The sequence below is a fragment of the Pteronotus mesoamericanus genome, unplaced genomic scaffold, assembly GCF_021234165.1.
Source record: "Pteronotus mesoamericanus isolate MK-2021 breed Mesoamerican mustached bat unplaced genomic scaffold, CSHL_Meso_final contig_64, whole genome shotgun sequence".
NCBI lineage: Eukaryota > Metazoa > Chordata > Mammalia > Chiroptera > Mormoopidae > Pteronotus > Pteronotus mesoamericanus.
This window is the reverse complement of record NW_026555224.1, coordinates 6029637-6056396: the sequence shown is the minus strand read 5'-3', so window position 1 is coordinate 6056396 and position 26760 is coordinate 6029637. Positions and strand designations below refer to the sequence as shown.

Here is a 26760-nt window from a genome sequence, read left to right as displayed (position 1 = left end):
AAAAGAGAGACAATGAATCAAAAGCATACCTAAATCTCCTGATTTTGGGAATAGAGGCAAGTTGAAAGGCAAAAAAAAGAAAATAGGGTATAACAAAATAAACAGACAGGATGTGGGGTTGGGGGAGTGATAGAAAGAGAAGGAAAGGAGGAGGAAGGGAGTGAGGGAGAATATGGATGAATATGACAAAAGACAACTGGGAGTGTGTGGAGAAAGAACACAACTATTAGACATTTAATTTTAAATAGTTCACCATGTACAACCTTACCCCTGCCCCACAACTTGATCTTCACATTCAGTAGTGTGTACTATATATATATGAGAGAAAGCCCCCAAAACCAGTATTTATAAAAAATTGTGAAAGTTTAAAACATGTTTAAACTTCCATAATTTTCGAAGTAGTCTCCATTTGATGCAATACACCTACTGAGGTGTTTTTTCCACTGCTCAAAACAGTTTTTGAACTTGTCGATTTTGATGTCTTTTAGTGCTGCTGTTTTTTGTTTCACCTGTTCCACATCAGGAAAATGTTTCTGAGGACTTTTTTCATCCCGGGAAACAAAAAGAAAGTCACTCATAGCCTAATCAGGTAAATAGGGAGGGTAGAGCACAAAGGTCATGTTGTTTTGGGTCAAAAACTATTGAAGTATCTGCGCAATGTGAGCAGGTGTGCTTGTAAATTACCCACCATGAAATGGTTAAACACATTGAAAGTGTCTTTAAAAAAAGATCTACTGAAGCTGAATGCAGCCCCTCACAACGGCCAGCTGGTACACTCATATAAATGGGTTCTTAGAACACTCACCTGGGCAAGGGGAAGCCTGAATTACAAGGGGCATGCCCTCCAGAATATAATTCCGGTTTGGGGGAGGTGCCCCCTCATATACATGAATGCTTTGTGTGAGTGATGTGGGATAAACTGCAGGAAAAAGGCAAAATTCCACATCTGGACAGACAGAAAGCCAAGAGAACATTCATGGGAGGTAAGAGTACAGCAGAGTAGGAACTCAGGCCAAGAGGTGATCATCACATTTTTGCATAAACTTCCACAGCATATTTGATAAGAAACATGAGATAATTTTATTTAAATCTCAAAAGATAAAGCTACCTGTGCTATAACAACTGCATTAAATATATTTGTTTCTTTATAAATATGTAAGTATAGCACTAGCTAGTGTAGCTCAGTGGATTGAGCACTGGCCTGCGATGCGAGGGATCGCCGGTTCAATTCCCAGTGCAGGGCACATGCCTGGGTTGCAGACCAGGTCCCCAGCAGGAGCTGTGCAAAATGCAACCACACATTGATGTTTCTCTCCTCTTTTTTCCTCCCTTATCTCCTCTCTGAAAATAAATAAATAAATTTTAAAATATATTTATGTATTTGTGAATATTTTCATATTATATGTTTTAAAAACAAAATATTCATTATCCACATTTGATTTGTTAAAATAAATTTTCCCTCTTTTATTTCACATTATAAATATTTAAGTTTCTCAACCTTGGTCTTTTCTCCAGGGAGCTAGTAATCAGTTGAATTTCTGGTTTATCTTTGAAACCACAGATCCTCCTAATTAATAATTGCTAGTGAAAGTAATCTTAGAAAGATTAAAAAAAGATATGCAGGCTCTTTCTCCTATAGAGAACAGAACGTTCTGAGTTAGAAAGCCTGCCAGGTAACATTCACAAGAACACCACAGGTCCAGTATAGAAGCAGTGTGTGAAATTACAACTGTAATTTTCCTTTCCTATTCTCTATAATAAAACCATCCTTATAAGTGTTTATTTGTAATAAAGGAGTCTTTCATGTCCTCTGGATCAAAGAATTTTAGTATGTCCTTCAACTCTAACCTGACTCTAACAAAATGTCTTTTTAATTGTTTGTACTGCTTAACCATAAAAACTTTAGCTCTTTCCATCCTTCATACATAAAGGTAAAATAAGTTTATTTTCCTGGTAGCTTTCTTATCTTAAAAATCATGTATATGAATTTAAAAATGGGTTAATTGGATTTTATCAAAATTAAGAAATTCTCCACTTCCAAAGAGAATGAGGATGAAAAAATGAGTCATAGACTAGAATAAAATATTTGTAAATCACATACATGATAAAGGACTTGTATCCAACATATATAAGGAACATCAATAAGAAAACAAAGAAGCCAATATAAAAATGGGCAAAAAATTTGATGTACACTTTACCAAAGAAGATATATGGATGGCAAATAAACATAGGAAAAGATGCTCGGCATCACTAATCATTAGAGAAAAGTAAATTAAATTAAAGCCATATGAGAGATCCCTATGCAACTATCAGAATGGCTGAAATAAGAAATACTGCCCATATTAAGTGTTGTTAAAGATATGAAGAAACAGAATTTCTTATAAGCTACTGATGAAAATGCAAAATGGTACAACAATTTTGAAAAACAATTTAGCAGTTTTCTAATATTCAACACACACCTAACGTATGATTCCAGGGATTCCACTCCTAAATGAAAGCAAGAGAAAAGAAAGCATATGCCCATACAAATATCTGTAATGAACTTAGCATAGCTACTTTATTTGTAATAGCAAAAATCTGAAAACAACCTAAATGGTCATCAACAGATACACTACAGAACAAAATGTAGTATATCCACATAACAAAATACTACTGGTCAATTAGAAGGAATGAACTTATGATAAACCCAACAAGGATGAATTTCAAAATAATTATTCTGAATGAAAGAAGTCATATTGTACAAAAATATATATATTATATGGTTTTATTTAAATAAAATTCTAGAAAATACAAATTAATAAGGACAGAAATAGCCCTGGCTGGTGTGGCTCAGTGGATTGAGTAAAAGCCTGCAAACTAAAGGGTCGCCACTTCGATTCCCAGTCTAGGGCACATGCCTGGGTTCTGAGCCAGGTCCCCAGTGGGGGGCACATGAGAGGCAACCAGGCACTGATGTTTCTCTCCCTCTTTCTCCTTCCCTTCTCGTCTCTAAAAATAAATAAAATATTTTTTAAAAATAGGGACAAAAAAAATCATAGGTTGCCAAAAAATGGGGGAAGGGAGGGAAGAAAGGATTACAAAGCTAAAGACAATTTGGTAAGTGACAGATACATGTTACTATCTTCATGGTGGTGGTGCTTTCACAACACATATACATGGCAAGACTTAGCAAACCATGCCCTTTAAACAAGTGTTTATTGCATTAAAGTTAAAAATAAAATAAGAAGAAAAGGACTATACATTCCCAAAATAAATAGAAGGCAATCACATATGAAATTTTTAAGAGGTTTTATTGAAAGAAAGATAAATGTAGGAAGATTATTCATATAGGCATTTATACAACAGAATAATCCAAACAATGGAACTATGATGATGATGTGTTTACTGAGCTACTAACAAGTCAAAGATGTCAGAATAAACCAGTTTACTATCCTGTGGGCAGGATAAAGAACAATTTAAATTGATAAAGAACAATTGATAATGGACAATTTAAAGATTACCTTTGGAGACTATGTGGCTACCATTAAATAGGAGATATTCCAACATAGTTCAAAAAGAAAAATTCAAAAAGAAAAAACAAGGACAGGTGGACCAAATGAAATTCTGTATCATTCCCCTTACATATCTACAGAAAGTACTATAAAAAAAATTTATAGAAGTTTATCTTGCTACATATTTATGAAAGATCAACAAGAAACTCCAGATAAATCAAAATGTCAATTTATTACTGATTGTTTTTGTAATTCATTTATCAGGAAAATTTCTGTGCAACAAAGGAAACAATCAACAATAAAAAAACCTGCTGCTTTTCTTCCTGTTTCCAGTTCTGCATCTAAAGAGCTTGGAAAGTTGACACTCATTCTAACAATGACTAAAAAGAGGCATAAAAAGCTTTTTCTGAATGGCAGTGTATACACATTACAATCCCATTTTCCTTTTCATGGGGGTATATGTCAAAGTTAATTCATAAAGATTTGTCCTACCTCAGGGTGCTAAAACAAATACCACATATTAGCTGCCTATCATCTTCTGGGAATTGTTGTAAGTCTTAAATATGAAACTTGGAACTCAGGTAATAATTATGTATGGTGTCAAGTGGGTCCTAGACTTAGGTCACTTTGTAAGTTATATAAATGTCCAACCACTATGCTGTACATCCAAAACTAATATTGATTATTCACTGTAATTAAAATATTTAATTTCTTTACTTAGAGCTCAGAATTTAAATCACCAGTATTGAATAAAATGCTTTGTGAATATTTTCATACTTCCACACACTCAGGGCTTTTGGGGCACAGAACACTGGCTCATTGGTTAAAGGAAGTTTGAATTGAACACATGCCTTAGAAGTAAATACATATATGTTATTGTACCTTATATAAGCACAGAAAAAATTTGGAAGGAAACTCAGTACACTTATAATTCTAAATACTTGAAGGTTCAAGGAGGAAATCATAGTTATGGGATTACCTTGGAAGGCAAGCAAAGGCAATTATTAACTTGTGCTTTAAAGACTGATTTGTTCAATAAATCATTTGATAGGCCCCATATTACCACACATATCAGCAATTATCAGTTTCTGTATCTTCTTTATAATGTAAAATATCTGGTTCATGAAATTATGTTTTTTTCATGGATTAATGAGTTGTCCAAAAGATATAAAGAATGTATAGGCCATAATAAAAGTTTCCATGCATAATACCATGTTAGCTAATAATTACCACTTAGATATGCATAACGGTATGCAACTGTTTCTAATCCCTCATAAGAAAGGAACATAAAATAAATGTAGAGTAAAATGGCGGTGATGTAGGTGGGAGCTGAGCTCACTTGCTTGTGCACCCATCTGGGACATTTAGCCAATTTTCCAAAGAACGGAGTGAAGAACCAACAGAATCCCACATGATATGAAGCTTGGAAGCCAAAATGTGCAGAGGATGCTTCAAAAGGGGCAGTAAAGAGGTTTTGTAGGTTGACAGAAAGGGCCCCAAGCCTGGCACCAGAGACCATGGCTGCCACGGGAGCACTGGAGAACCAGGTCAGTGATAGCAACCTAGTGGCTCCCTGCTCTCCCAGAATGGAGAAGTCCTAGACCCATGCCAGGAGAGACCTGGACTGTAAAGTTGCTGGGGGGATAACAAGGCAGCAAGTGACATAGAGCCAGCAGCATACCCAGGCTGGAGCAGCAGTCACCTACTGGGACAGTGCCAGAGACTTTGGGGAGCCAGGTGACAACTGGACATGGAACATATGGGCCGCAACTGGCCATGACCCAGATAGTCTCTGGACTGGTCAGAGAGTTGGACTATGTGGAAAGGTGGGCAGTATTAGAAGTGGCAGTGCCACCCAAGGGGACATTTTTCTATAGGGGAACGGAGCCTCCATGCAGGGACCTCACGTGTGCAGAAGACAGGCCAACAAAGAGTGAGGAGTGTGGGAACAATTTGCTCCCACTCAGTGCACCTCATGAACTGATCAAAGGGATACAAAATGAAATGGATTATTGACACCAACCTGGGGCATATGCACAGAGTGTACATACAGTGCAGGTTGCACAGTGCTCTGAGGACGTGGACTGGAAACCGTGCACCTGTGATTATTGAAGCCCAGACCAGGCCCCCATCCTTGCAGAACCACAAGAAAGGTTAAAAAACAGACCAGACCCCTGTGCCTGCAGGATCCCTGAAGATCTGCACAACCAGATGGACAGGTTTAAAATCAGCAGGAGGCTTTTTTGGGTGTTTTTTTTTTTTGTAGTTGTTGTTTTTTTATTTTTCAAGAGTAAGACCTGGAACTGTGAGAAAAACAGACACAGACACAGAAGTCAGAAGGTGAACATCAAAAGCTGAGACAAATTTCACTTTGTTCTCCTTCAGAGCTTGCATTTTTTTTCTTTCTCTTCTTTCTGTTTATTTAGGTTTTTTTGTTTTGTTTATTTTTATTATTTTTTTATTCTCCCTTCCAGATTGCATTTTAATTATTCTTTCACTCTCATCCCAAATAACATGGTACTCTTGGTCTTTTACTTTTTATTCAGATCATATATTGCTTATCATACTATTGTTATTCCAAAGCCCACGCAGCACCTTTCTCTGGTCTTAATCCATTCTGCCATCTTTCTGACCTTTATTACTGTTGTGGTAAACTTTATTTTCTCTCACACTACACCAAGTTTCTATCACTTACTCTCACTATTTCTCCTCCATCTATCCTCGCATAAGTACTCTTCTTTCTTAAGTCACCTCACACTCTTTTTCCCTTCTAATAAGAGTCTTATTTCTTTTCAAAACTTTATAAACAGTGGCAGTTGGGTGAAATATCATGGTTATTGCTGTACTTCTCCAAAGGTACTCCTATTTGTTCACTACTGTTGTACTTTAAATCTCAGAGAATAGTCTCCCCCTGTCTTACTCTATTTTGCCTTCCTCCTGCCCTCTGATCAGTTGAGGGAGGAATTTTGTTTCATTGTTTTCTCTCTCCCCCATTTTTTGTTTCCTTTTCTCCCCCGTCTCAGCCTGCACTTTACTCCTTACTCTTATTAGGTTGCTTTCTCCATCCTCATTTTTCTTTACTGTAGACATCTCATATTCACTTTTCACTTCAGTACAATATTCTTATTTCCATTCTAAAGATATTAAATTTCATTCACCTGTTGTTTCTATCGACCCTGCTGTGGTTTTTCTGCAATTTTATTTCCATTGGCCTGGTACCTTTTCAATTTTACTTCAAAATTCTTCCCTCTTCTTACCCCATTGTTCACATCACCGTTTCATGTTTTACTTACATTGTAATTTTTCTCTCTGCCTTTCTTTGCCAGGGTTCTATCCCAACTCTTATCAATTCTCATTCCTCTTACAACACAACATTTTCGACTCTTTTAGACATCTCATATTCCCTTAGTCATACCATATAATATCCGCAATCCCTCTTCACCTTTATAAATCTTAGTTCTACTGTGGTTGAGACTACTGATGTAGTAGAGGGGTTCTGTCTGCTGGCAAAAGTTTGGTGGTCTGGTAATACTGCTTTGTTAACCAACACCTCTAAAACAGTATACAAGACAAGGTGGACATGTGAACACCAGGAAACCAGCTGGAGGGAAGAACCCACCAACAGGTAAACCCAAGTACAACAAGAGAGACCACATGAATGGAAGAAAGGGCAACCATAGATCATCCAGATAAGAAGTTAAAAGAGACTGCAACACTGAGTCTCAGAACCACTACCACAGAAGTTCGCCCTGTGAAGACAGCTGGCAAAGCACAACATCAGGAATCGCAGAATCAAACAAAAAGAGTCACCTAAAATGGGCAGACAAAGAAACAACCGCAGCCAGGAAGAATGCAAGACTCCCCAATAAAAGAGGTAAATGAAATGGAGACAAGCAAGCTATCAGATATAGAATTCAAAAGAATGATTGTAAAGATGCTCAAGGAACTCACTCACAGCTACAAGGAACTGAGTGTGAACTACAACAGTATGAAAAGGAAAAGAACCTATATACAAGAACCAGGAGGAAATGAAGAATACAATATCTGAAATAAAGAAATACACTAGAAGGAATTATAAGCAGGCTGAATGAAGCAGAGGACCAAATTAGTGAGCTGGAAGGCAAGGTAGAAAGAAATATCCAGGTAGGACAGCTACACGAAAAACAACTAAAAAAAAATTATGCAGATAGCTTAAGCAAACTTCCAGACAACATGAAACACAATAGTATTCGCATGATAGGATTACCAGAAGAAGAAAAGGGAGAGAAACACTGATTGAAAAAAATAATAACAGAAAACCTCCCTAACCAGAAGAGAAGAGCCATGCAAAGTTCAGGAAGCACAGACAGACCCAATCAAGATGATCCCAAAGAGGACTACTACAACACACATCAAAATTAAAATGCCAAATTTTAAAGACAAAGAGAAAATCTTAAAGAGAGCAAGGGAAGAATAAGAAGTAACATTATTCCCTTGGAGAACTGAGAGGGAGCTCCAATAAAGCGAGGAGCCAATTACTCAACAGAAATACCACCAGTCAGAAGGGAATGGTAAGAAATATTCCAAGTAATGAAAAATTAAGGACTTCAATCAAGACTGCTCTACCCATCAAGGCTCTCCATTAAAATAGTAGACGAGAGAACCAAGATGGCAGAGGAGTGAGTGGAAGTCACACAGACCTCCTCCCAGGACCAACCTAGAATTACAACTAAATTGGGGAGAAATCACTTGGAACAAACAACTAAACAATAGTGAGAGAGGAGCCCTGTAACCTCGGAGACAGAAGAATCAGCTATAGAGCAATCTAACTGGTAAGGAGTGTGATACAGACCTGAGAAGGCAGGCAGAGCACCCACGGGTGGCAGCACCAGAAGGATATTGAAACAGCCAGTTGGATCCCCACAGAGAAGAGCGGGGTCTAAACCAAAAGTGGGGATCTCTAGCCCACAGCAACAGAGCCCAAAATGTACACAGAAAACAGCCAGCTGCGAAAAGTGGCAGGGTTGCTCTCTGCCAGAGAAAGGCAGCTGGAGACACAAAGAGCCTTCTATAGGGCCAACGCAAAATTTTTATTTGCAGTGGTTTACCCTGGTATCCAGAAATGTTGGGGCAGAGTGGGCTAGAGAAACCTGAGCAGAGTTTGGGGAAGGAGGCTTTGGGTAGAGAACTGAAAGAGGAGCTGGCGGGATCTTGGTGCTGACTCATCATCCATGCAGCAGTTGCTATCAGGATCAGGCAGAGACCACACCCCCTGAGTGACACCAGCATCAGAGGACCCAATAGCCCTGCCCCAAGGTGGGATTCCACCCCCCACCCCGCCCCCGTGCTGTCTAAGCTGCCTGCTGAGTGCAGAGTGGCAGCCACAGAGAGTAGATGCCTGGCTAAAGGGGATGCAGAGAGGTCTGGCAACATTTGAGGAGAGACCGGGGACAGCAGCTTTGGGGAGGGGACAGCAGCTTTGGGGAGAGAATGGAGAGAGTAGCTGGTGGAATCCCAGTGCGGACTCCACCCCCATACAGCAGCAGTGTGAGAGGACCCAATAACTCCGACCCCAGGAGGGACTCCACCCCACCCTGAGCTGTCAAAGGTGGCCTGCAGAGTGCAGAGTGAATAGATTAATAGCTGAAGGGGACAGCCACAGACAGTAGATTCCTGGAAGTCTCAAACAGATTTTTCTAAGGTCAGAAAGGGTCAACATCTGACATCATCAGAGGCAGATATAGAAAGTAAAAACAGTGGTCTCCAACTATGGAGTAGGAGGTTAACCTCCTAACACCACAAAGTTAGGAGGTTAAGACAGATCAACTTAAGAATCAGAAGCAAAGGAGATGAGTCTCACAAATAATAGGAAGACAAAGAAATACCCCTCACTCAAAGGGAAAGGAGGAATCCCCAGAAAGAGAACTAAATGAAATAGAGGCAAGTAAACTATCACATATTGAGTTCCAAACAACTGTTCTAACTTTTGCTTTCCATGACTTGGAATATTTCTTGCCTTTTCCTTCTGGCTTGCAGTGTTTCTGTTGAGAAGTCAGCTGCTAGCCATATTGGGGTTCCCTTATATGTTACTACCTGTTTCTCCCTCGCTTGCTCTAGGATTGTTTGTCTTTGATATTTGCCATTTTACTGATGATGTGTCTTAGAATGGGCCTCACTGGGTTCCTCTTGAATGCGACCCTCTGTGCTTCCTGGACCTGTGTGACTTTTTCTCTTTCAGAGTTGCCAATACTTGATATTACCAATATTTTTCAGTACATATTAATCTGATTGTGACGCTTATGTTATTTTAATTGTTCCTTTACTATTTGTTGAAACTAAACCTCTTTTAGTATATTTCTTGCCTATTTCTATTATTTAAAAAAAAGCTTTAAATGACTTTTTGGTTTTCTTTATCCATTTATTGTAAAGATTTGTACAACTTTTTTCCCTTAAAAAAATAACAAAAAAACCTATTACCCATGTTTTAGATGTGTTGCAAATACTTTTCTATTCTATTCCTTGTCCTTTAACTTTTTTAAACATATATTACTATATAGTTAAATGTTTAATATAGTCATATTGTCAATATTTATAACTTCTGGGCTTGAATATTTTACTTCAGGTCATGAAAAATATTAGTTCTATTTTCTTCTAAAACTCCTTAGATTCTACATATAGACTTTTAACTCACCTGAATATTTCTGGTATAATGTGTGAAACAGGGCTCTATATTTGTTTTATTTCAAGTAATAGAGGTCCGTACACCTTATTTGTTGAATAAGCCTTATTTTACCCATTGATTTGAAATATCAACTTAATCATATATTATATTGTTAGATATATACGTTTGTCTCAAGAATGCTCATTATATTTCATTGATCTACTTGATTATTTCTGTGCTGTCATGTTGGTTTAATTGCTGAGACTTTATAATGGTTTTAAATTTTTTAAATATTTTATAATTAACTTTGACATTTAAAAAATAAATAAAATCAATCTGCATTTAAGAAAGAGAGAGATGGAATTCCTACCTTTTGTGACAACATGGATGGAACTGGAGGTAATTAAACTAAGTGAAATAAGCTAGTTGATAAAAGACAAATACCACATGATTTCACCTATAAGTGGACTCTATTCAACAAAATAAGCAAATGAACGAAATAAACCACAGGCATGGAAACATGGAGCAGACTGAAAGTGATCAGAGGGTATGGGGAAGGAGGAGAATGATGGAAAGAAGGAGAAGGGACTAGACAAAGAACATGTATGAATGTCCCATGGACATGGACAACGGAGTGGGAATTGAGTGTGAAGCGGGGGTTGGGGATGGGATGGATGGAGGGCAGTAAAGGGGTAAAAATTGAGACAACTGTAATAGAATAAACATGACGTACAAATAAATAAATAAATAAATAAATAAAATAGTTTGAAATAAATTAGTTAATTTTAAGAAATACTACTAGTTTACCTGTTTGGGCAGTCGGAACAAGGAGTTCTTATAGAAAATGTCCTTAGCCTGGGTCCATGTACCATCAATGATGATGATTGTAGAAGGATAAATAGGAGACTCTAATATAAAGTCTTCCAAATTAGCAGCTTCAGCCCCTGGATATAATATTAATGTACCAGACTTCCGACAAACCGTTGCAAGTTCAGGATCTCTAAAATATTTTTTTAAAAGAAATCTTTATTATCTTGTAGGTTAACAAATGTTTTACTATTCTCATTAAACTTAATTCAAAAATGCAGATAAAAAATGCATATCAAAGAATTTGGGGACTGGAAATGTAATAATAAATGATATAGCCTCTGTCCACAGGAAACAAAATAAGCTTGAGGGGAAAGGAGACAAGTTAAAAAATCAATTAAAGACAATAAACAGCATCTTCTTCAAACCAGTAAAAGGCATCTACAAAATTCTCATGCCAATATCATATTTAACAATGCTCTTTGAGAGCTGGGATCAAGGTAAAGATGTCTTTCACCACTCCTAATATACATTAGATTGAGTCTCCATTATTGTAATAAGGTAAGAAAAAAAAAATAATGAAAGTCATAAAGATCTCTGAAAGAAGTAAAAATGACCCTATTTGCATATGATAATGCTACTTACACAGAAAGACCTAGAGAATCTACAAAACAATTTCTACAACTAAAAAATGAATTTAGAAAGTCACTGGAAATGGGGTTGATATGTAAAACCCAATTTTTTTTTTTACATAATAGAAGCAAAAAATTGAAAGTATTTTTAATTTCCACTTATAAAGAATACCAAAAGTAATATGTCTCATAATCATTCCCCTATGGTTATATCATATATCCTAAGAAAAGCTTAAATTATAATTTAAGCCAATTATATTAAGTCAATAATCTTAATGAGCTTTAGTTTAAAAATCCATCAGTGCATAATAATTTACTAAGTAAGCACTATATCAGGGACCATGGGAAAAAATTGAACTAGTTAATATAATGGACTCAAAATAGGATGAGTTATTTGGAAGTGTCAAACTTCTCATCCCCAAGCACATTCATGGAGGGGTTAGGTAGCCAAATAGTTTCCAGTTTTCCACCATAGACGCTCATCACTTTTGCAATAAAATAACCTAGAACCAAGTTGGCAGATTATGTGGAAACTTGTCCCACCTATCCCACCCAAGAGTTATAGAGAAACTATCATTATAAGGAGTCTCTATGTGAAAGAAGGGTCACAGTGTAAATGATGTGGCTGCTCCCCATGTGATAAGCTCTGAATCTCATTTATATTCTCAATAAAATAGCAAAATTCCCAATAGCAGCATCTGTGGGCAAGGCAGTGCAAAATCTACAACAGAAAATTCTGTTTAAGAAAAGTGTACCTAATCAACAATTTCGGAGAACAAAAGAAAATGATTAAAGTTATAACATGTTGTTATTTTCAAAACATAAAGCTAAATTATAAAAGAAACTGAAATAACACAGCAAGGAAAAAACTCAGTCAATTTCCTAGGCTTCCTGCTAGTACAAGTCTTACTTCGCATTTTCTTAAGTGAACTGAAAAAACGAATCTCCATATTTTCAAGAGAAATTAAATTTTGCATCTAAAAATATATTTAATTATGTTGACAGGATCAAAGTAATTTGTAAAGGCTTTATGAATGAACAAAAAGCAACAAAGATGATTCAAAGGTATAAAAACACTTGTAGAAAAAATTTAAATATATACATACTTGTATATATTTATGATAATGGGTTATGTAATAGAATATTAAATAAGATCCAAGAACACTATAGATCTGTCAGTGAAGATATCTCTTAATGGCTGGGGCATATAAAAATATTGGGCTTCATCAAAAGGAATATTTTAAATATGACAGAAGGTGTTTTATCCTTAAAAATATATATATGATGTGCCTATAATTAGAATACCTAATATAGTACTAGTCACTGTATCTTACAAAAGCTTTAATGGACTAGAAGTAGATATCTGTTTACTTACATAAATGTATATCATATATAACATAAAAAAAGAAACTAAACTAAAACTAATAAAGTACCCTACCATCTTGAACAAAAATGAAATAAACAGGAAATATACATGTCTTTTAGGCTCAACATATACTAGTATGAAATTCAGATACTGCCAACATTCCTTTGTTTATTCCACTTTGGTCTGTTTTGGGAAGATGTTTTTTATGTTTTGCTTTGTGTTGTATTACTTTGAGAGGAAAGGCAGAACATAAATTTTTTGACAACTTCCAATGTGGCATGTTCTAGGTCTAAAGGATAGGTTTTTAAAAATCATTTTTAAAGATCTAAGTGGAAAAAAGTATTTTAAATTACCTTTCTTCACTGAAGCGACGACCAATCTTGACTTTACACTTGTCCTGCGGGAGGCATGCTTCTAGTAAAGGAACTGTCCGCAACACTTTGCTTTCCTTTAATTAAAAAATCAATTAAAATGTAGATTTTTGTTCAGAAAAACATACTTTAAAAACTTTTATGATAAACATTTGATTCATAACATTATACAGAATTTTCACAAATCTTTCACAGACCACAGTTTCATTAAAAAAAAAATTAAAACCTATAGGTTCATCCTGACCAGTGTGGCTTACTTGGTTGGGTGTCATCCCACAAAACAAAAAGCTGTTGGTTCAATTCCAGGTCAGGGCACATGTCTGGGTTGTGGGCTTAGTCACAGTCAGGGTGCATCCAAAAGGCAACAGATTGATGTTTCTCTCTCACATCAGTGTTTCTCTCCCTTTCTCCCTCCCTTCACCTCTCTCTAAAAATAAATAAATAAAATCTGAAAAAAAAAAACAAAAACAAAAACAAAAAAAACAACAACAACTACAGTTTCTCTGATATACCAGTAGTAAATATACTACTAATGTACATTTTTATTCCACTTGGATATGTTTAGAAGTTGACTGATCAAAACAAGATAATATTAAATCATAGTTAAAATAATGGAAATGTAAATTTGTGCTTAACTAAAGTGAACCATTTATTCTGCAAAACTTTATTCTAATAGTAATTACATTTTCTACTATATATATCAACTTGAAGATAACTGCCTAGATCTTTATGCCCAGAAAACAAGGAAGTGTTCAAAAATACAGTGGGGCAAAAACACAATGGCACACAGAAGCCAATCTTAAAGAGCTCCCAATGGCCACATTGGAACAACCTGAGCAACAAAGTAAGTAGTACTGTATTTAAATTATAACCCAAGGTATAGAATAAATATAAAGTCCTGACTGATATAAATAAATAAATGAGAGAAAAGAGACAAATCTTTCTTACAAAAGATTTCCAAGGAATGGCAAATGTTACTTCCTTTAGTTTAGGAGTATCACTTACTTAGCAAATTAATACACAGAACAGTAATGTTACATATGAGTTTGCTAAAATAGTTTAAAATAAATAAATTTATAATTAAATTATTTGTTTATAACAGAAAGAAAACGTATTATATATCACATCCTCCTTCCCCCACTGGAGCTGTGCTGGGCCTGCAGGTCTATGGTAGGTCCTGGATGCAGGTCTCTTCCACAGGATGTAGTTTGTTAAAGTTGTCAAAAATAAGGCCTACTTCAAGAAGCACCAAGTAAAATTTACAAGATAATAAGAGAGGAAAACTGATTTTTATGCCTAGAAACTCTTGATAATTGGGATAAAAGTAAGTACAACACACACAAATACAGGATGATAGTTCATGTTGTAATCAGAGACATCATTTGTCAGTTTTCTTATGCCCAATATAGTAGGAGATATGATAGTTTGTGAAGATTACACTCATGAATTCCCAAAGTATGGTATGAAGAATGGCCAGACAAATAATGTTCCCACACATTGTACTGGCCTGCTGCAGGTCTGCAGGCTCCTCAATAGCTTGGGCATGGACAGGATCTATGAAGCCCAAGTGGAGGTGACTGAGATGAATACAATGTGGAAAGCACTGATGGTGTTTCCACATTGCCTGCACCTGCTATTTGGGTGTACAGCTTGCCAGAACTAGGGCTGGAAATAAAGTTTTGGGGGTCCCTGAATGGGCTATCGATGGAGACTTGTCTGTCCTTCACAGTACCAAATGATTCCCTGGTTATGATTCAGAAAACAAGAAATTCAATGCAGAAATACATTGGAAGTACACTATGAGTCAAAATATTGAAAATTCTATGCATTACTTAATGGAAGAAGATGAAAATGCTTGTAAGAAACAATTCTCTCAGTACATAAAGAACAATGTAACTTCAGACATAATGGAGGAGATGTATAAAAAAGCTCATTCTGCTATACAAGAGAATCCAGTCTATGAGAAGAAGTCTAAGAAAGAAGTTAAAAATAAGAGACAGAACCATCTCAAAATGTCTCTTGCCCAGAAGAAAGATCAGATAGCTCAGAAAAGGTAAACTTCTTGGAGCTCAGGAACAGGCTGCTGAGAGCTAATAAACCAAACCACAATTTTCTACAAAGATTTTTCAGATAAAGACAATAATAAATTAACTGACTAAGCAGCAAAAAACAAAACTAAAAAAAAAGTATTCAACCACAAACACACATATACATACACAAATATGTACCTTTTAGGGACATTTTTGTGTGTATTTCTTTTGCTCCTAGATTCCTGGAGTGTTAAAATAACATGTAAAAAATAAATTTAAAGATGCTGAGAGTAAATTCATCTACCTAATAAAAAGTTGGAAAAGAAAATAGGAGAGTAAGAATTTGCTGGGGTTAAAATAAAAAGAACATGTAGCATGCTGGAGTTTTAAGGAAGCACGAAAACAACAATTTGGAGCAGCTAATATATAAATGAAACTGGGAGAAGATAGGTGAGATGGAGCATTTGAGAATATTTTACAGTGTCTCATACTGTTTTCTTCCCTACAGACCACCACTAGAAGACTTTGACACATACTTAAATCACTCTCCAAACTTTTATCAAATTAACACATCTACATATGTCAAGTTAAATAGTGCCAAAAAATTTATAATGTTCCTTGATACACTCCCCATACCACTTTCCAAGGCAACCACTTTTAACTCTTTTAGTTATTTCTTCTGGTGGTTATCTCCATATTTCTAAATAATATGTGTGTTTTGCTATTTCTTGCTTTATAAATTTTTAATTTATCAATTATCTACAAACTATCATTTATTATCATAACAGCTAGCTCTAATGTATATAATTCAAAGTGCATTTTATATGTGTGTGTATATATGTATGTCTATATATAATTTACTGTTCACAATAAACCAGTAAAGAAGTGTATCTCTTAACATGTCCATTTTACTAATGACAAAACTAAAGAAATAGAGGTTAATTAACTTGCCCAGGGTTACAGAGTTTATAGAGTCATTAAGGACTTAAATTCAAGCAATCTGGCTCCTGCGCCCTTACTCTTAACTACTGTTCTTTTTAACTACGGCCTCTCATAATACCAATACAATAAATGAGGATTCAGCTTTCTGACATGACTTCTTATGCTCACGTCTTCTGATATTTTTAATTAAATCAATAAACAGTATTTACATCATTATGGCTCCATATACATTGTTCACAAAAGACCAATATATATACTGAGTATGTATATTTTACTCTTTGAAATGCTCCATCATATCACCTCCATATCACCCATGCCACTAAGTCTCCTTTTCCCAAAGTCACCTTCTGGAGCTTATCCAAATGGTTTTCACCTTTTAGAGGGAGTCATCAAACTGGTATATTTTTTTACTGAAAATAGTGTGCTGAGATTAGGCACAAGGCAGACCATTGTTACTGAAATAGATTAAGATTGTAAAAGTCCTTGGGTGATAAGGAAAACCATACAGATGTACTTATATATGGAGAAAATACATTTGGAGCACACAATTATGGACCAATTACCTAACCTGAGAATTAATGAAGGAAAGAAGGGAGAAGGGGAGAAAAGGGAGAGAGGAAGGGAAGGAGGAAGGATGGAATTGAAAACATTAGAGCTGCCACAAATGAATGAAAACACTTACGTTTTAAAAGCCATCTTAGGTCTGGAACTACATAATAATAAAAAGACACCATACTATGTATACTGCAAAACTGTAATAGCATTCACCATCTAAAGTTAAGCTTTACCAAACACTGTAACAGCCAGTAAGCTATCATTTTTTGTAAATTTGACCTGTATAGTGTTGTAAATTTAAATGCAACAAAATAATGCTATTGACCAAACTGTCACAATTCTGACCAAAATATGTTGTTGTTAACACTGAAAAACATGCTGCCCAGTGAATGGAATATTTAACATTTTGCAATTAAAGAGTGTTTCATAATTTGGAAAAGGAAAAAGATGGATCAATATCTTTTACATCTTTGTTAAACTCTCCAAGTGGAATAGACTTCAGATTTTTTTTTAAATTAGTCCTCTGCCCTGGCAGGTGTGGCTCAGATGGTTGGAGCACTTTCTGATAATCGAAAGATTGCAGGTTTAATTCTCAGTCAGGCACATACATAGGTTGCTGGTTCAATCCCCAGTCTGGGTGCAGGCATGTGTGACCCCCGAGTCTGGACCATACAATCCCCGGTCCAGGTATGTATAGGAAGCAACTGATCGATGGTTCTCTCTCACATGGATGCTTTTCTCTCTCCTTTCCTCTTTCCCTAAAAACAATGATAAAAAATTTCCTCAGGGAGGTTTAAAAGAAAAATTAGTCCTTCAAAAGCCTGGTTCAGTCTGATGTCCTGAGCTCCTAAATGCTAAAATAGTTTACTCTGAACCCATTTGGTACCATGCAATGACTAGTTTTTTGTTTTAATATAATTTTTGGCTGTCTATGACCTCCTTCCCTCCCCTCTTCATTACTGCAGTTAATTAAGAGTTACAAACACATATATACACATACACTTGCTAATATAGGACAGTATTAATTAAAAATTCTTTATATATAACATATATACTGTAAAATATACATATTTGTTCTATTCATTAAAAAACAAAAAATTTATTTATACATTCATTTTGTAACACTAAAATGCAGAGGGAGGAGTACGTAAAAGCTGCCCTCGCCTCCTCTCACAACCACATCAAAATTACAACTAAACTACAACACAACCATCATCAAGAACTGCCGGACATCTAGCTCAACAGAAGTCCAATTATACTAAAAAAGCCATGTTGAGACTGACAGAACTGGTCCCGTACTCATGTGTGGTGGTTAAAAATCAGCTGCAGAGGTCCCCCCACTGAGGAGTGAGGGGTCTCAGCCCCGTATCAGTCCAAGCCCCAGCTCAGGGTTCCAATGCTGGGAAGAGAAGTCCCCATAACTTCTGGCTGTGAAAACCAACAGATTGTGGCTGAGTAAGATGGAGGGCTGCTGCAGTCCCAGATGTTCCTATTAAAGGGCCCTAGTGTTACCAAACAAAAGGACCCGTGGCGGGGATGCCCAGATGCTATTAACGAAAAAATGACACCCTCCTTCCCTGGGGTCCCTCGGTTGTGGGTCCTTTCCCCGCCACCCTTGGAATTATGGCTCTCAATGGCAGAGTTTGGTGAAAAGGAAAGGAACTATTTATTAAAAAGTTGCACAGGTTTGATTAATGGCTAAATGTCACCCTTAAACCTCAAAATCCCTTCAAAACAATCACCAGCACACACAGCACCCTGCCTTCCCTCCCTTTGCCCAGTCAGGCCAGTCAGGCCAGTCAGGTCAGTCACGCCAGTCAGGGTACCGTCCTTCAGAAGAAAAAGAACAGCAGTCCGGGGTTCGGCTAGGCAGGCCTCTCTCGGGTCTCAGCACCATCCACTGCATCGCCGTGATCTCCAGCTCTTAATCCATAACCATGTGGCACCTTCTCATGGCCCACTAGCAAGAGTCCTTTCTCCCCTCTTTCTTCCCACATGGTCTTCACACTGTTCCCCAGAGTCTGTGTCCCTTTGTCGCTCCTCCAGGCCCCTGTCTCTCCTCTTTCTCTCTCCCAGTTACATTCTGTATTAAGTCTTTGAAACCTTCGGATTAGCTTTGGTGATATGCAAAATAACCCTCTTTGTGTATGAGGAATGAAGCTATCCTGTTATTGACATGCAAAATGACTCTCAATGGCCCTGCTCAAGGCTCCCACCCCCATGGCAGCCTGCCCTGAGGTGGGGAGAATATATTTTTCTTGGACACTCCAATCTCTGGACCCCATTACAAATACCCTTTGGTGGGAAGGCCCTGGCTGTGCCCCATTACACCGCCAGGCAGGCTGCCACGGGGGACAAGAGACATGGAACAGGGCCATTGAGAGTTACTTTGCATGTCAATAACAGAATAGCTTCATTCCTTATATGCAAAGATGGTTATTTTGCACATCATTAAGGCTAATCAGGAAGGTTTGCATAAGTTTTACCCAGGATGTAATTGGGCAAGCAGCTCCCCTGGTTGCAGTGCCCGCCAAAGGAGTCAGAGATGGGGTTTCCGGGGAGGATTTGTGCATGGTTTTGGACCCAGGCACAGTAGCCATGCTAGAGGCTTTTGACCATACAGCTTAGGAAGCAGGAAACAAAATGTAGTAGCCATGCAAGGCAGCTCCCCTGGTTACGGTTACAGTACACGGGCAAGAGAACTCGAAGACGGTTCGCCCCATACCATGGGAGAACAATGCAAAGACCATGGGGAAAGGAAAGGGGAGAAAGGACTCTTGCTAGTGGTCTATGAGAAGGTGCCATGTAGGTTTGGATTAAGAACTGGAAATTGCAGCAACACAGCTGATGGTGCTGAGAACCACGAGAGGCCTGCCTAGCCAAGCTCTGGACTTGTTTTCTTCTGAAGGATGATTTGCTGGTATGTAATTCTTTACATGCATCAGCAAGAAGAACCAGGTCTCTCCCATCAAGAGCACCATTCACTATCACCACACCACAAATGACATGCTCAAAAGGTATACTCAACAGGCACCAGAGCCTGGCTAAAGTAAATCCTGCTCCATAGGGTCAGCCCCTACAGAAAAACTCTTCCACTGTAGTCATGGCCAGTCCTCACAACCAATCAGCCTGAAGATCAATCTCTCCCATTAGCATGGCAACAGCAATTAAGTCTCAATACAAAACCAGTGTACACACAACACACAAAAGGGGCAAACCTAGAGCACCCAGCTCAGGCAAGCAGGAAAACTGTGCCACTGGGCCCCAAGGAGCACCTACTACATAACACCACTCTACCAAGATTGAGAGATGTAGCAGCTCTAGATAATACCTAGAAAGAAACACAGGGAGGCTGCCAAAATGAGAGACATGTCCTAAGTGAAAGAACAAAACAAAACTCTAGAAAAAAGAACTAAAGAAAATGGAGACAAGGAATCTACCAGATACAGAGTTTTAAAAACTAGTCATAAGAATGCTCAATCATCTCAGTGAGAACTTCAACAAAAAGACAGGAAACATAAGAATGGAAATAGAACCCACCTCATGGTCTGATTATGAAAACTGAAAAGGTGTATGGTGTACTCTCAAACTATAAATGAATGTTATATTAAATGCAAAATATAGAAAAGCGAGACAGGCAACAAAATTTGGATCATAATAGTTCAGAGGGTAGAAATGATCCAGAGTGTTTTTTTTTTTTTAAAGACCCGTAAGCCCCAACTGCTTCCCATTTACCTACCTTTCACTTTGGAGAAAAAACTCAGCCTGGACTTCCATCCATGGTTACAGCCTTGCCCCATCGCCAATGGTCCATCATTCAGCAATCTAAATGATGACACTGAGACTTCCTAGGAATGAGCCTTACCAGTATCATCGGACCTCGTTATCCAACTAACAGGTTGGTCATAAAATGCATCCTTTTGGGTTAACTTATGACCAAAAAAGGGTACATGTAGACAAAATGTAGTCACATACTAAACCTGACAAGCTCAGGGGAGGTTTATGTGGCAGACTTACAAATCAGAGATCTAAAGAAACCACACAAAGTGGTCTAAAATCAAAACTTTTTAACTAAAATCAGTTCATAGTGGGTAGTCATGTCCTAAGCTAGAATATTCCCTGATATCATGTTAATTGTGGACTGTTAACTATCCTGTACCCACTTACATAAGGAAGTATGTGCCTATCATTTCACTTTTTATCCGATCCCAGAGGTTTCCCTGCTTTGCTTTTTCCACCTCCCTAATCTATCACCAAGGGATTTCATGTAACCCCTTTATGCCTCCTCCTTTGATAATAATGTATAAAAAAAGGTGCAAAACTGCCACTTTCCAGAGCATTTTCTGTCGAGGTTTTGATTCCCAGCAATTGTCATCAGTTTGCCTCAAATAAATTCATAAAAATTCTGTTTAACAAAAACCAATCAGAAATGAAGAATACAATAACTGAAATAGAGAATTACAGGAAATCAATAGTAGGTAGAGGAAACAAATAATCAAATCAGCAATTTGGAAATAAGAAAGCAGAAAACACCTAATCAGAAGATTTTTTTTTTAAATAAAAGGATCCAAAAACAATGAGGACAGTTTAAGTGGGCTCTGGGACAACATCAGGAATACAAACATTCACATGATAAAGGTAACCAGGAGAAGAGAAAGAGCAAAAAACTGAAAAAATATTTAGAGAGTCACTGATGGAAAACTTTCCTAACCTGGTGAAGGAAATAGACATACAAGTTCAGGAAGCACAAAGAATCCCAAACAAGATGATTCCAAAGAGGTCCACACCAAGACACATCATAATTAAAATGCCAAAGGTTAAAACAGAAAGAGAGAAGCAGATAGTTACTTATAAAGGAGCTCCCATAAGACTGTCAAATGATTTCTCAACAGAAACTTTGCAAGATAGAAGGGACTGGCATGAAATATTCAAAGTGATAAAAAGCACAGACTTACAACCAAGACTACTCTACCCAGCAAAGCTATCATTTAGAATCAAAGGACAGATAAAGAGCTTCCCAGGCAAGAAAAAGCTAAAAGGAGTTCATCACCACCAAACCAGTATTATAAGAAATGTTAAAGAGACATCCTTGAGAAGGAAAAAAAGATTTAAAGTATTAATAATAAAATGGCAATAAGTATATATTTATCAACAATTACTTTAAATGTAAATCAATTCTCTATTCAAAAGACATAAGGTAGCTGAATTTATAAGAAAACAAGTCTTTATACGTGGTGCCTTCAAGAAACTCACTTCAAATCAAAAGACACGCCCAGACTGAAAGTGAAGTGATGATAAAAAGATATTTCATGAAAATGGAAACAAACAAACAATTCTGGGATAGCACTACTTGTACCAGACAAAACAGACTTTTAAACAAAGGCTATATAATAAGATACAAAGAAGGACCCAGCAATTCCACTTCTAGGTATTCATCCAAAAAAACCAAAAACAATACATTGAAAAGACATATACAATCATATGTTCATTGCAACGTTATTTATAATAGCCAAGATATGGAAGCAATGTAAGTGTCCATCAGTATATAAATGGATATAGAAGAAGTGGTCACACATACGTAATGAATGGAACATGACTCAGCCATAAAAAACAAATGACACCTTGCCATCTCCAACAACATGGATGGGCCTTGAGGGTATTGTACTGAGTGAAATAAGTCAGACAGAAAAAAACAAACACCATATGATTTCACTTATATGCGGAGCCTAAAAACCAAAATACACAAACAAACGAAACAAAAACAAACTCATAGACAGAGAGGACATTTTGATGGTTGCCAGATAGAGGGAGATTGAGGAGACAGGTGAAAAAGGGAAAGGGATTAAGAAGTACAAATTGGCAGTTACAAAATACTCATGGGGATGTTATGTACATAATAGGGAATATGGCCAATAATATTGTAATAATTACGGCATCAGACAGGCACTAGATATATCAAGGTGATCATTTCATTAAGTTAAATAAATGTCTAATCACTATATTATACACATGAAACTAATATAATATTGTATGTTAACTCTAATTGAAAATAAAAATTATTAAGAAATAAAAACAGACTTCCAGTCAGGGTGGCAGCATAGGTAAACACAGCTCGCCTCCTTGTACAACCACATCAAAATTACAATTAAATTATAGAAAAACCATCACTTAAAACCATCAGAAATAGAGTTGAATGCGAGTGTGACAATTACAGAATTAAAGAAACCACATCCATCCAGACTGATAGGAGATACAGAACGAGCTGGTCTCATATCCATGTGTGGTGGATAAAAATCCAGGAGGGAGATCTTGAGAGCAAGGGGTCCCAGCCCCATACTAGGCTGCCCAGCTCAGGGTTCCAGTGACAGGAAAATAAGTCCCCATAATTTCTGGCTGCAAATACCAGTGGGGACTCAATTCGTGGAAGAAACTGTTTGAGTGACAAGCAGTTCCTCTTAAAGAAGCCACGCACACACTTACCTTCTCAGACTTACTCCCTCTGAGCTCCAGCACCTGGGTAGCAGCTTGAAAGGGACCAGTGGCATACAGAGAGGAAGTGAAGTATCTGGCATCAAGACAACATTTTCAGTCTGGGAGAGTGGCGGGACAGCTCTCTCCCAGACTGAAAGACCACTGTCCCTTTTCTGAATCATCCCCCACAGAGCCACAAAGCTAGCAGGTGGGTGCCATATCTGAGACTCCATCACCTTGGTGACACTCTTTGCCCTGTCCTGGAGATCCCCTGAGACTCCCTCCCACCAAACCTATAGACCCACCCAAGCTGTAAACAGAAACTTTTACATATGAATGGCTGCTCTGGGCTCATGATTCACCACTTCCTGAATCTTCTCAAACCAACCAACCTCAGTGAGCCTCCAATACCTCTTGCGAAGTGGCCCAGGTGCTGCACTGGCAGCAGCCAGCCTAGATTGACAGTTTGGCTAAGGCCTGGAAATCTACAAGCCCAGCACAAGTAGCAACCATCTCAGATTGCTTTATAGCTCAGGCAGAGTACGTCATGCAAAACACGGTTGGGGACTGACCTTGGTGTGCACCACCTGGGAAATCCCAGCACCTGCGCACCCAGTGGACAGCTAAGGACCACACTGGGGCACCACCACCTTGCCACTGCACTGCTGGTCCTCCACGGAGGACAGAGGTTGGTGGTCAGTGGTCACAGCCACTTCTTGCTACTGACTGGCCTGGGTAAATCTCTCCCACTGATCTGCCAACAGCAACCAGGGCACAACTACAAGGCACAACCACAATTCTCAGACCACACAGAGGGCACACCTCATGTACTCAACTTGGGTGATAAGGGAAGCTGTGCCACTGGACCACCCTACAGGACACCGACTACACTAGGCCCCACTACCAAGACACAGAGTCAAAACAAGCTCTATCTAATACATAGAAACAAATACAGTGAGGCTGCCAAAATGAAGAGACAAAGAAACATGGCTCAAATGAAAGGACAGATCACAACTCCAAAAAAAGAACTAAACAAAATGAAGAGAAGAAATTTTTTCTCAAATAAAAAGCATTTATCATCAATTTACTTCCAGAAATGCTAAAGCACTGGAAGGAATGAGTATGTTCATCTGTGTGTTTCCTCCTGTGCACTAATATTTTATTTCAACTTGTATATTTTACAAAATCTTACTCACCTCTGCCGGATGCTGAATTATGTATAAGTAGGTAGAGATGTTCAGAGGATGCACTGGTAGAAATGGACACAAACACACTCTCTGAGGCCGGCTAAAGGGCAAAAAGAAAAAAAAACAAAACAGGAGAATCAAGATGGCGGAGGAGTGAGTGAAAGTCACACTGACCTCCTCCCAGGACCAACCTGGAATTACAACTAGAATGGGGAGAAATCAACTGGAAAAAAACAACTGAACAGTAGTGAGACAGGAACCTTGTAACCTCAGAGACAGAAGAATCACCTTTAGCACAATCTAACTGGTAAGGAGTGTGGTACAGAATTGAAAGGCGTACAGGGCAACCTTGGGCAGCAGCACCAGAAGGAAATTGAAATGGCCAGTTAGATCCTCCTGAGAAGAGCGGGGTCTAAACCAAAGGTGGGGATCTCTATCCCACAGCAAAAGAGCTCAAAAGGTACACAGAAAACAGCCAGCTGCAAGGGGAAGCAGGGTTGCTCTCTGCCAGAGACAGGCAGCTGGAGATGCAAAGAACAGTTTAAAGGGCCAATGCATAAAGTTTCAATTTCAGCCACTTACAATGGTCTCCAGCAAAGGCGAGGACAGAGTGGGTTAGAGACGCCTGAGTAGAGACTGGGAAAGAGGCTTTGGGGAGAGAACAGAGAGAGTATCCGGTGGGATCTCAGTGCTGACTCATCCCCCATGTGGCAGCAGCCATCTTGCTCTGTCAGAGACCACTCACCTTGAGTGGCACCAGCATCAAAGGACCCAATAGCCCTGCCCCAGGTGGGATTCTACCCCACCCTGTGCTGTCTAAGCTGCCTGCTGAGGGCAGAGTGGCAGCAACAGACAGTAGATGCCTGGCTAAATGGGGCGCAGAGACATCTGGTGACAATTGAAGAAAGACTGGGGACAGAGGCTTTGGGGAGAGAAGGGAGAGAGTAGCTGGCGGAATCCCAATGCAGACTCTTCCCCCATACAGCAGCAGCATTAGTGAACCCAATAACCCTGCCCCCAGGAGGGACTCCACCCCACCCTGAGCTGTCTAAGACAGCCTGCTGAGTGCAGAGTGAATAGATTAACAGCTGAAGGAGACAGCCATAAACAGTAGATTACTGGAAGTCTCAAACAGACTAAGGTCAGACAGGGTCAACATCTGACATCATCAGAGGCAGATTCAGACAGAAAAAACAGCGGTCTCCTATCCTAGAAGTTCACACCACAAAGTCAGGAGATCAAGACACATCAACTTAAGGGGAGAGAAGATGGCAGAGGAGTGAATGGGAGTCACGCTGACCTCCTCCCAAAACCAAACTGGAATTGCAACTAAATAAGGGAGTTATCACCTGGAAAGCAGTGGACCGATAGTGGGAGAGAAGCCTTGGTGTCGCGGACAGTGGATTCTACTCTCACACATTCCAACGGGTGAGAAGTGCGATGGAGGCTCGAGAGGGTGGGCTGGGTGCCCATGGGCACTGGCACCAGAGGGACATTGAAACGGCCAGTTAGCTTCCCCCGAGAAGAACGGGGTCTGAATCATAAACAGGAACCCCTAAACTACAGCAGCTAAAGCCAAGAAATGACAGACAAAACACAACCCCGAAAACCTTAGGAGCGCTCTCTGCCAGAGACAGGTGGCTGGGGATGCAAAGAGACCTTTAAAGGGAAAACGCAAATGTTGCAGTGGCAGCCACCCTCCTTGATTTCTGGGTAGAGGCGGCAGCAGGGTGGGCTGGTGCCTGGGAAAAGACTGGTGAGGGAAACTTTGTGGAGAGAACTGATACAGCGGCCAGTGGAGCCCGGGTAATAACGCACCTCCCACTCTGCAGCTACCATCTCGCTCAGGCAAAAGGGAATCAATTAACCTGCCTTTTGTGCGCTCCGCACACAGCTTGTGAGCTGCGGGGCTGAGTGCAGACTGGTAGGGAGAGCCTTGAAGAGAGACTGGAGACGGAGGCTTTGGGGAAAGAATGGGAGGAGGAACCGGGGAGTCTCGACTCCCTCCCTGTTCTGTGGTCTCCATTGTGGGCTGGAAAGGCGCGACCCAAAGAGGCAGAAGCAGGGCGCGCATGAACCAGACTGCCTGCGATTGAAACGCAGTCTGCACAGGGGGTGGATCCTTGGCTGAAGGGGTCAGGGAACTGCCCGGAGGCCCCTGAGGAGAGTCTGGAAACGGAGGCATTGGGGAAAGAATGGGAGGAGGAACCAGGAAGCCCCGAAACCCTCCCCCTTTCCGTAGTCTCCATTGTGAGCTGGAAAGGCGCA

The 26760-nt window shown here is 38.8% G+C and overlaps 1 protein-coding gene and 1 pseudogene across 1 annotated transcript in view; one reads left to right on the top strand and one right to left on the bottom strand.

Moving 5' to 3' along the window:
* LOC129076788 (tRNA-uridine aminocarboxypropyltransferase 2-like) overlaps positions 1-26760 on the bottom strand; it is a gene marked incomplete at its 3' end in the record, with an annotated part of 105806 nt that overhangs the window by 44493 nt on the left and 34553 nt on the right. The window contains exons 2-4 of the mRNA XM_054580940.1: positions 24502-24592; positions 13290-13384; positions 10939-11131 (exon numbers count right to left, since the gene is read on the bottom strand). Of these exons, the coding sequence (XP_054436915.1) occupies positions 10939-11131; positions 13290-13384; positions 24502-24592 (379 nt within the window). The remainder of the gene's footprint in view (positions 1-10938; positions 11132-13289; positions 13385-24501; positions 24593-26760) is intronic.
* Positions 14503-15401, top strand: LOC129076760 (60S ribosomal protein L5-like; annotated as a pseudogene).